At 46.5% G+C, this 10,605-nt stretch overlaps 1 protein-coding gene across 1 annotated transcript in view; it reads right to left on the reverse strand.

The window, feature by feature from the left end:
* The window catches only part of OSBP (oxysterol binding protein), a 353,464-nt gene extending 348,140 nt beyond the window's left edge, over positions 1 to 5,324 (reverse strand). The window contains exon 1 of the mRNA XM_069227875.1: positions 5,028 to 5,324. Within this exon, the coding sequence (XP_069083976.1) occupies positions 5,028 to 5,245 (218 nt within the window). The 5' untranslated portion in view covers positions 5,246 to 5,324. The remainder of the gene's footprint in view (positions 1 to 5,027) is intronic.
* Between the last annotated feature and the right edge of the window lie 5,281 nt (positions 5,325 to 10,605).

A 10,605-nucleotide genomic window follows, 5' to 3' on the forward strand; every position in this document is an offset into this window, starting at 1 on the left:
CACTCTGAGGTCTTTAAGCATTCAGAAGAAAACCGATAGGAAGAGCCCTATAAGTCAACCAACGTACTACACATCTTCCTTCAACCTATGGGCAGGGTGATGTGTATGTAAAAGGTAGGACATATCTCTTTATGCACTACATGTCCTAGTAGAGACAAACAGCCTATTTGGTTTCTCACTACTGTGAGTGCTGCCTCTCTCTTAGGACTACATTACAAATGCCTTAACATATGTCTAAGTGGTATTGTCTGATCTATGAGGGGTAGCGTAGGCATGTTTGGAATGGTAGTGAGAAATGTTGCTTACTGGTGTAGGTGGATTTTTGTTACCATTATAGAAATGCCACTTTTACAAAGTGAGCATTTCTCTGTGCTTATAACACTGGTGTTTTCAAGCTTGATTCCAATCCACTTATGGGGCAAAGAGACAGCTGGGCTTTGTGCATACTTTTCAGACAGCCTATACACAGAGAGGGTGGAGGTGTCACAATAGGGCATATGAGTACAGAATGGTCTTCCTGGGCTGGGAGAGGAGAAGAGGGCACAGCTGCATTTGTAAAGGCTCTGCCCTGGCCTCACACAAAGGGCTTGTTTACCACCAGCTGATGTCTGGAGTCAGTGCTGGAGGAGAAAGGGGACATCCCTAGAACCGGTTAGGGCTGTTTAGAACCCTTTCTCCCCTTTTTGTGGAGGCTGCACACAATGGGTATAAGTATAGGGGGTCATACCCCACGTTTAGAGCACTTTTGGACTTGGGACCAAACCTCTGCCACAGGGACTGCCTGAACGCACTGGGGACTCATCTGAACTGCTCTTCTTTTGTTGGCCTGCAGCCTAATGGTTGCTGGGTGGCCTAAAGGACTCATCTGGATTGCTTTTCTGTATGTTGCCCTGCTGCCAGCCTTTCGCCTAACTCTGGACTGCCAAGGTTCTGGGGGGCAGCTAGAAGGAAACGCCACCTGAACCTCTTCTTGTGTGCTGGCCTACCTGCCCCATTGGGTCCCCTCCAGTGCCCCCAGGAGCCCAGCGCATGTGAAGCGATGCGTCCTGCTCTTTGGCCATTCACACAAACCAGCACAGAAAGTGCTCTTTATCTCTTATTCGCTGCAGAGCGCTTCCTGCTTTGTTTTCCTCATTACATGATGGAAGAAGCTTGCGCACCGTACTGGTGTGAGCAAAGGAGTGAGGGCCCCCAACCTCCGACCTGCGGGAAGCAACCTGCGCCAGCTGTAGGCTGCCCACTGGTGCCCCGTTCCCCCCTCCTTACCAAGCGATCTCTTTTCTTGGTGTGGCGAGTCTGAGCTGGCTGGAGTTTCCTGTGTTTGCTCTTACACCTGGGAACCTTGTTCTTGCACTTGTATTTGTTTACCTTGTCAAGATGGGGTAAACCTTTGATCCAGGCGGCATGTTGTCTTACAATAGGGAGGAAAGGTTTTCTGTAGGGAGAGGGGACTACCAGAGAGTGGGGACCCCATGAAAACCCTGTACTATTTTGAAAGGGACCGGGAAAGTGTGTCAACAGAGATACAGGGGGTAGTGGTTTTGAGGAGGACCCCGAGATTTGTGAGGACTCTGAGTGGGAGAGTTCCTAGTCCACACCCTAGGGGGAGGGGGCCCCGCAAAGAGTTTAAAGCGGAGGGACAAGATGACTGGGCAGGGACGCCATTAGAGAGAGTGGACCCCATAGATAGGGAGTCCCTTACTGGGTCCTGTCCTAAGAGCAGTTTCACCTCCCATTCTTGGTCGCCTGAGGAGCTGAGAGATAGATGGGAAGAGAGGTACCTGAGGTTGCAGGTAGCATGGCTGGCTGTGGAGGAGAGATGGGTTGAGGTAGAGAAGGCCTTAGTCCAGGAGAGGATGGCAGAGACTGAAAGGGCCTTTGCTAGGGAAAGGCTCACCCTTGGGCACAGTCTGACAAGTTTGGCCTCACCAGCACTGCAGGTGGAGTCCAGTGGTGGCAGTAACTGTAAATGTAGTGTCAGGGACAATCCCCACACGCCCACAGAATTGGTGCCCGAGTTCAAAAAGGGAGAAGACATACATCAGTGGCGGAGGGAGTATGAAGAGACTCTGGTAGTGCACAGAATCCCTGAGGAGAGCTGGGGGACTGGCCTGGGGAGCTATATTCCTGAGGAGGGGAGGGATGTCCTAGTGGCCCTGGAAGTGAGTGACAGGCAGGAGTATCCCCTTATGAAAGAGGCACTGATAAAGAGGTATGGCTTCACCCCTGAAGACTACAGGCTGAGGTTCAGGGGCAGCAGAAAGTGGTCTGACCTATCTTGTGGTGGAGTTTGTGGAGGGTTGCTGCATTGCACTGGAATGATGGGTGAACGGTAGCACAGCAAACTATTTTGAAGGGCTGTTCAATCCGATTGTCTGACAGCACATGTTCCATTGTTGTTTTCCAGGGCTACGCCAACACCTGTTGGAGTGTACGTTCTCTGACCCCAGGGAACTGGCAAAGGAGGCAGACCTCTGGCTGAGTGCAAGAGGATCTCTTAAGGCACTTGGGACTGACCCTGAAGGGAGTGGCTCAGGTTCCCCCCAATAGAGGGAAGGGGAGGTTCAGAGTAGCTCAGACAGGTCCCCCAGTGGCAGGGGGGGGCAGAGGGTGGGGTGCAGGTTCTAGATTGTCCTGTGCCCAGTCCCAGACCCTGGAGAGTACCCAAGGGAGGGAACTTGGGGCCCTTAGTCTGTACCGGGAGAGCATTCACTGAGGGGGATACCTTAGTGTCAGGAGGACTTGGGAGGGGCGACTGGAACCAGCATCCAACCAGTACTGCTGTCTGGCAGTACCACTCCATAAAGGGGGGTGCAAAAGCCCAGATTGAGGGGTTTGAGGGAAAGGGAGGACTCTCCCCTAACTCTTGTCCAACCCAAGGGTACAGTCCCTAGGTTGGGGAACCAGGTCCAAGGAATCCCCCTTGACCCGGGGGTAGAGACAGCTGTCACCAGCATCCCTACTGTGTTGTCTTCTAGGGGTACCACTCTTGGTGGGAGGGTGCAGAACTCTAGCGGGAAGAACTCTCTAACCCCAGTTCATGCCGGGGGTGCAGACCCTGGGTTGGCAGACCAGTTACAGTGTAGTTACCCTGAGCTGACAGGAGGGCTGAGCAGGACGACTGACACCAGTGCCTTGCCAGCTCTGGATTCTGGGGGTACCACTACCAAAAGGAGGGTAGGTAACTAAAAATAGCTCAACCTGATTGAATATGTCTTGCCTTAGCGAGGGGCTGAGTAGATTTTTCGATCCCTGTGGATACAGATGACAGTTCATCAAATCACAGCTAAGGTGTCAAAGTGCTCTCTTTGCCTACTTTTTGCCACTGTGAAGATCCAGGATATCCAAAGTAGAGTTCATGAGTACTTTATTGAGAGCACCCCGTCCACATAAACATCTGCCTCAACTAACAAAGGCTAGAACCCACAGTCAGAACACCAACAAACTGGAACCTAACGATATCATCCTACCCTCTGCATTCTACTATCAGAGTAATGGATACCACACGTATATGTATAGAAAATGCAGATTGCAGCATTTGCCTCTCTCTATGGGGCTGTGGAATGTATTTGACATTGTATTGCCTACAGAGAAAAGTTACATCCAGTTAAGTCTGGAAAAATAGCGATGTAAACATAGAAATAGTCTCCTGTCTTGTAAAATGCTTACATTTTACCCTTTTAAAAAGGAATTTGATGGTATAGTTTCCCAAATTGACCACAGGGAACTACAAAGGCTTCCAATGCACAAGCGTGCTCAATTCAAACTCATCACACATATTCAAGGAAATCCACAACTCCTGTCCCACCTAAATGAACAGTTGCCAACTCCTGCCACCAAGCATCCAGACACCTCTGCCCCGTGGGACGCCTACTAGCCAACATCCCATGCATACACAGAACCAGGTCACAAGGGCGAGAGTTCTTATTTCGCTCATAAAATGTGGAACGACCCCCCCCTCCAAAGCAGAGCCTCCTCCTCTCCTCTTTAATTCTGCAGTAATTTGAAGACCTGGCTTTTCAATTAGCCAACCTACCATAGGTAGAGGTAAGCGCGCACACACACACACACCTACTCAACGCCAGGATACCCTCGTGGGTGATAGCACGCTTTACAAATACACAAAACATTTTATACATTTTGGGCGAATTAACCCCAGATACCTGTATTTATAAAATATATCATTTAGGTCGAGAATTAATTGAACACAAAGCACCGGACATTAGAGGAAAAAGAGAGCAAGCTGAAGATATACATCCAGTATCTAAATTGCATAATGTGCAAGTAGGCAACCTGGGATTAAATCGCAGCTTCTCCACAGCAACAAAATGTGATCCTTAGCAAATCACTTTTTCTTCAACTCGTCTCACTTGGATTCAGTGTCAAGTCTGGGAGCACCTTAAAATAATTCAGTCTGGGCTGTGCACTATGCTAAATCTCACTTGTGTCGTAGACAAAAATGTTGCTCATGTATAACATTATTGTCACATGTACAGGACACTTGATAAAACGACCATTCTTGAGTTACTCATGACGTAAGGGTATTGGGAGGACAAGGAATGTTTAAACACGTAATTACAGCATATGTCAATGCCTAATGAAGTGAGTTGAGTTAATTTGAAAGGGTCTATTTTTACACACTTTTTGACATGCATATCTTTTGATGTCTCGGCTCTCCCTATGAATAAACTGACTTGCCTACCTCTATTCTTCATTACTTGTGACAAGGGAGAGTTGCTTATCTATTGCGGAGCTGTTATGGGAGTGCGGTCTGTGTTATGATGCGGAGAAGGATGACCAGGAAAAAGACAAAAAATCACAGATACCAAGTTTCTCTGTGAAACGAGGACACTGTCTGTGATAAAAGAAGAGTATTTACTAAAGCACTCGCTGCAGGCTGTTTTGGGGGCGTGGTCTGAAAGAAGAGGTCATTACCTGTAACATGACAGCACTCCTTTGCTAAGCTCCTGCTGTGCCTTAGAGGACTGTGGTCATGGTAACGCAGTGCTATGTTTCGTTTGAATTACCTGTAATAAGAAAGCAGACCGTTGCTGAGCACGAACCAGCGCCTCTGATACCCCTTGATATAGTTGGTCCACTTGAAGAGCCATCCCTCCCGGGCGGATCCCCCCGTTCCTCCGGGCACCGGAGCCGGTGCGGCTGGAGCGCCGGGAGGTGTCGGCGCTGGGGGAGGTGTTGGGATGCTCCCCGTAGAACCCGCGGTCCCGGGCCGCTGGTCCGCCATCACTACCCACAGTCAAACACCAGTCAGACACCAAACAGCGGACGGAGTGACACCCGGAACCGGAAGTGCCGCTGTCAGACGGGCACATAAGCCACGCCCCATCGAGAGTCACGCGACTGCCGCGTCTCATCGGGCAACCACAAAAAGAGGACTACAAGAGTAGATGAAAGATGACTAGGGAAATCAGGTGACATAGAGAAAGGACGCGCTTGATGCACACGCTAAACACAGAAGACAGACAACAAAAGCAAACAAAAAATAATGTCTGAGACTAAAAAATGTTCTAGCTGACGCGTCAATTATTTTACATTCTATGTCAGGACCGGAGGCGAAGATTATGCAGTCCTTTCTCCACTTTTATTATTACAGCAAAGACAAAGTTCAAGTAAAAAAAATAAATAACACTGCAAACCCCATGAGTTGAGCAATGTAGTCATGGTAACTGTAGGGAGGTAGGGTGGAAAATACCATTGTCTTCAGTGTTGCCAGATTGGGCGATTTCCCACACAAATGGGCGATATTTTTCCCATTTGTGCAGAAAAAAACCCAATTGCGGGAGCCTAATTGTTGGGCTATTATCATCCTTGTGAGCGCAAAATTGTTTGCCGGGCGGCGCCGCCGGACATTCTCTGCCCCAGGCCCCGCCCCGTGAAATAGGTGTCAGGTGACATCCTCCCCCGACCCCCTGGACCCTTCCTGAGCCTGCCTGTGCAGCAGCGCAGGCTGCTGCTGCCTCTGTGTGACTGCGCGGCGCACACCGCAGCCGTGCGGCCCGTCATGCGTGTGACAGTGTTCAGCTCATCATGTTGGGGCAGAGGGCCGTCAATCTAGTATCGCGCGAAAGCGCTACCAATTGACGGCCCTGCCAAAACTTATTGGGCTGCCCCGCGGCATTATTTAAAATGCCTGCGTGGGTGGGCGCCATGTGCGAGCCGAGGAGCGAGCGAGTCAGTCACTGTATGGCACACTGTTTACTCACTGGCTGCGCTGCACACGTGGTGGTGGTGTCTGGTGTGTGTGGCTCTTCTCTTTTTGGGCCCTGCCACGAGCCTCAGCCTGCACAGGTGTGGTGGTGGTGCCCCCACCCCCCCCCCACCTTGGAAAAGTCTCTTTTGTTGTGCGCTTCAGCCTTGGACCCCGAATTAAAGCCAGCGCCCAGACCCAGAGTGTGAGATTGGGGCCTGGTAGAGGGGAGACACCCCCCTGGCCCCTTCCTGTTGTGTAGGTGCTACCTACGGCCCCTACATACACTGACGTGCGGCCAGTTGGTGCACACCTGCGGAAGACAAGGTAAGTGTCCTTCAATTTGTGCCTTTGTGACTTGTTGTGAGTAGATGTATTCCTTATTTTTAATATTCAGGGGCTAATTGTGGATTGAGAGTGCATAGGATATAAAGCATGGCAGGATTGAATAAGAATGAGTGGCATAGCCAGTGCTTAATTTGTAAATAAAAACGTGCCGGTGTCCAAAGCTCTCCTCTTAAACACGCAGCTGCTGCAATTAAATGTGCAAACACGGAATACTAGGGCAGCGTAATCCTAAAGCCATGTTGGGCCGCTTTAGTCCATTTTAAGCCATTTCACCTCACTCCTGCAGCTTTCTGCTCTCTCCCTTTCTGGCACTCTTTTTCATTTTTGCATTCCTCCATCTTTCCCATATGTGTCTTTTGCTCGCAGTAAATGCTTGAGGCACGAAAAAAGAGTGCCGTCCCTCAAAAATAAGTGCTGGTGCTCTGCACTGGAAACAACAAGCACAAATTAAGCACTGGGTGGAATCACATGAAGGTTGGTGATGACAAAGAGTTCTTGTTTTTGACTCGTAATGCAAGGAGGTTACCAGCTGAGATGTGCAGTGTGTGCTTTGCAGGGCAGTGAAATAAAAATAAATCATTCAGTTTGGGTATTACTTAAACCATTTTATCTGAAACCTTTTTGCACGTTTGGTAGCAGTCTATCTTATACTGCCAGTAATGCAAGTTTAACCTAATGACTTCCATTTGCACAACACACAATTCTCCACTGCAGCAGTGAAGATTTAATTCTGTGGCTTTTTGGTTACACACAGACCTTTCAGTGCATTAACTAATAGAGGTTTCATAAAGTGATTAACTTAACTTTTTTATTTTAAGGCATGAGTTATGTATGTGGCTACCTGAAAGAGAATATATATTTTTCTTTTTAGCCACACGTTTAACCCTGCCCCATTGCATGCAGCCTCACTGTTCCCATCCCTTTTTTAATGCACTTTGAGCTGTGTGCTCAGCTGATTTATTCATTTATTTCACTCCAGTTGCAGGCAGTGCAAGCACAAATGTGGTCTCATTGGCTGAGCTAAGCGAAATGAGGGTACATGGTCAGTGCACAGCCTCACTGCATGGTTCTGTTCGTGATGTTAGTGTCTAAATTATTGACATCACTAGTAGTCATGCTCTGCTCAGCGTAGCCATTGCTTGTATTTAACACAAAACACTATCCTTTACCAATAATTTAAGTTCAAGTTCACAGTGTTTGGGTCAGTGTGTTCTGGCCTTTGGTAGCAATTTGCAGAAGGGTGTCTATCGCCTCACACAAACAGCCTTTTTCACCTCACACAACAATGTATTTTTCTGCAGAGCCCTGTTGACCTCCACTGTCAAGGGTAGAGGTAGCCTGCTAAAACAAGTATAGGGGTAGTGCCTGAGTACGTCTGAAGGAGGCAGGAAATGAGTGAAATGTTGGTCTGCTGCCCATTTAATGAAAATTCCAGAAAGTAGAACAGTAGTAGAGCAGACTGCAGATACACACTGGGAATGCTAGACGGCTACTTGCATTTCACCTTTATCTACTGTGTGCATCTGAAAGGCAGTGAAAAGAACAAAGGTTGTGCTTTGAATCCATTTGGGGGAGGTGTTGATTATCATAGGTTAATGACGGAGCTAATGTAGCAAATGTTATCTTTGCATGTTGGAGCTGACATATTGGAATTAACAGGACTTGAACTGTAAAATGCAAAGGGAAAACAGTATTGGGTCTGCTTTCCACAAACTTGAGTTCGGCACGAAAAGTTGAGTAAGTATGAGGGGTAGTCCATTAAGATGTATTACTTTTTGCTGTTATCGGTGAGTTGTTGCTTTATTATAAAACCAGTTTGAAAGCTAGAGCATACCTCTTATTTAACCTTGAATACGAGGGAGTTGCCATTCTTTGGCTCATTCTCCATTTCAAAACATGACAAATCCAAAGAGTCAATTGTCTGCCCTGAAACAAATCACTTGCCCCGGCGTGTGTAATGCAATGAATAATCTAGGCACTGTGAATTTCACATATTTGCTTACAATAGAAATTTGATTTATGCGTTAAAATGTTTGCTCCAGCCTACGATTGCATTAGTTCAGTGTTAAAAGTTTGGGCTACTTTTTGGGCTGGGACCGGTTCATTTGGGCTTACTTTGGGCTGGTCGTTCAACAGCTTTGGGCTATAGAAGGCTTTTAAAATCTGGCAACACTGATTGTATTGTATTGTAATCGTATTTATATAGCGCTTACTACCCCTGACGAGGTGTCGAAGCCCTTTTCGGTGAGTAGCACTCTACTCTGGAACCCAACAAGAACTAGTGATGGATTAGTATAGGGAAATAATGAGTACAGTTTTAGTGTTATTATGAGTTAATTTGAGCGGTGGATATGAGAGTTTGTTAGTTAGATTGACTGGAGTAATGGAGGGGTGGAGGAGAAAAGAAATCCAGAAGTGTTAATTGGGAGTATATCCTTAATTTACTCAACCCAAAGGTTTGGGATGAGTAGAGGGGGATGGAGGAGGGAAGAGTATGTGGAAGGGTTAGGGAGAGCACAGTAGCAGGGTGAGATAAATGCGGGAGAATTTAGTAGGGTTGTGTGGGAGGTCACAGTAATAGAGTGAGGTTTGGTGAGTTAGATGTGGAAGCGGAGGGAAGAGCTTAGGCAGAGTTATTTAGGAGATGAAAGTAGTAGAAAGGACTTGGGATGAGTCAGAGTGAGAATGGAGGATAGTTTGATAGAGACATGACATATGATGATGGGTAGATAGGTGTGATAAAATGAGAGCAGGAATTCATAGATTTCTAGTATAACAACCCACCCAGGAGCCATGCAATGACCCACGAACATGCCAAGCACAGAAACAACATATACACATACATATATATATATATATATATATATATATATATATATATATATACATACACACACACATGAATACACACACATATGCACATACAATACATAATTAGAACCATGGGTAAAATATACTTAGTCAAACAGGTTTAAAGAGTGTGTGTGTATTTTATTGTTATGACATAGAGATACATATTTTCTAAAGGAACTATACATAACTAGAAATATACACATAATCTGAAAAACATATTTAGCAACATAGGCATATGCAGTTCATAGTTGTTTGAATATGGTGGTTATGAAGGTAAGAGCTAACTCTTGAGTAGTTTTCTGAAGACAAGAAAGCTATCTGTGGCTCTTATAGTTGTGGGTAATGAATTCCATAGTTTGGCTGCTTAAACGGAGAAGGATGTACCACCTATAGTCTTTTTTTTGTAAGGTGGTGTTCTAAGGTGGGGTGCCAATCTTGAGCGGAGGTTTCTTTGTTGGATGTATTTTGTTATTTTGTTTCTGATAAAAAGCGGTCCTGTTCCATGTATAGCTTTGTGGGTGATACAAAGCAGCTTGAAAGTGCATCTTCTGGCAACGGGTAACCAGTGTAGTGCTCTCAAGGCAGGGGAGATGTGGGCTTGCAGCTTTACATGTAATAGTAGCCTGGCTGCGGAATTCTGGATATGTTGTAGTTTTTTCATAACAGATAGAGATGATCCATGGTAGAGGCCATTGGCATAATCCAGTTTGGATAGTACAAGCGAGATAGTAGCTTGCATCTTGTGTGGAAATCCGAGGTAGGGGAAGATGCGTTGTAAAGTCTTCAAGGTGATGAAGCTTGTTCATGCTAATTTGTCCACTTGGGCATTCATAGTTAACTTGGAATCCATGGTGATTCCTAGGTTTTTAACTTCCTTGGATAATTGAGGAGGTGGTCCGAGATCGTCAGGCCAGACGCACAGAGGGTCATAATAATTCCAGTCACCACATATGAGTATTTCTGTTTTGAAGGTAATTAGTTTGAGATGGCTCCAGGTCATCCACTGATCAACGGCTCTGAGGCAACTGAAGATTTGAGAGTTTTCAATGTTTTTGGGGCATTCTAATTTAAGTAGTATTTGCTTGTCATCTGCATAGTTGTAGCATGTGAGATGGAAATCATTGATCAGTTCTAGTAAAGATATCATGTAGATGTTGAAAAGCAAAGGTGAGATGATTGACCCTTCGGGGACCCCT

Source organism: Pleurodeles waltl, chromosome 4_1 (genome assembly GCF_031143425.1).
Source record: "Pleurodeles waltl isolate 20211129_DDA chromosome 4_1, aPleWal1.hap1.20221129, whole genome shotgun sequence".
NCBI lineage: Eukaryota > Metazoa > Chordata > Amphibia > Caudata > Salamandridae > Pleurodeles > Pleurodeles waltl.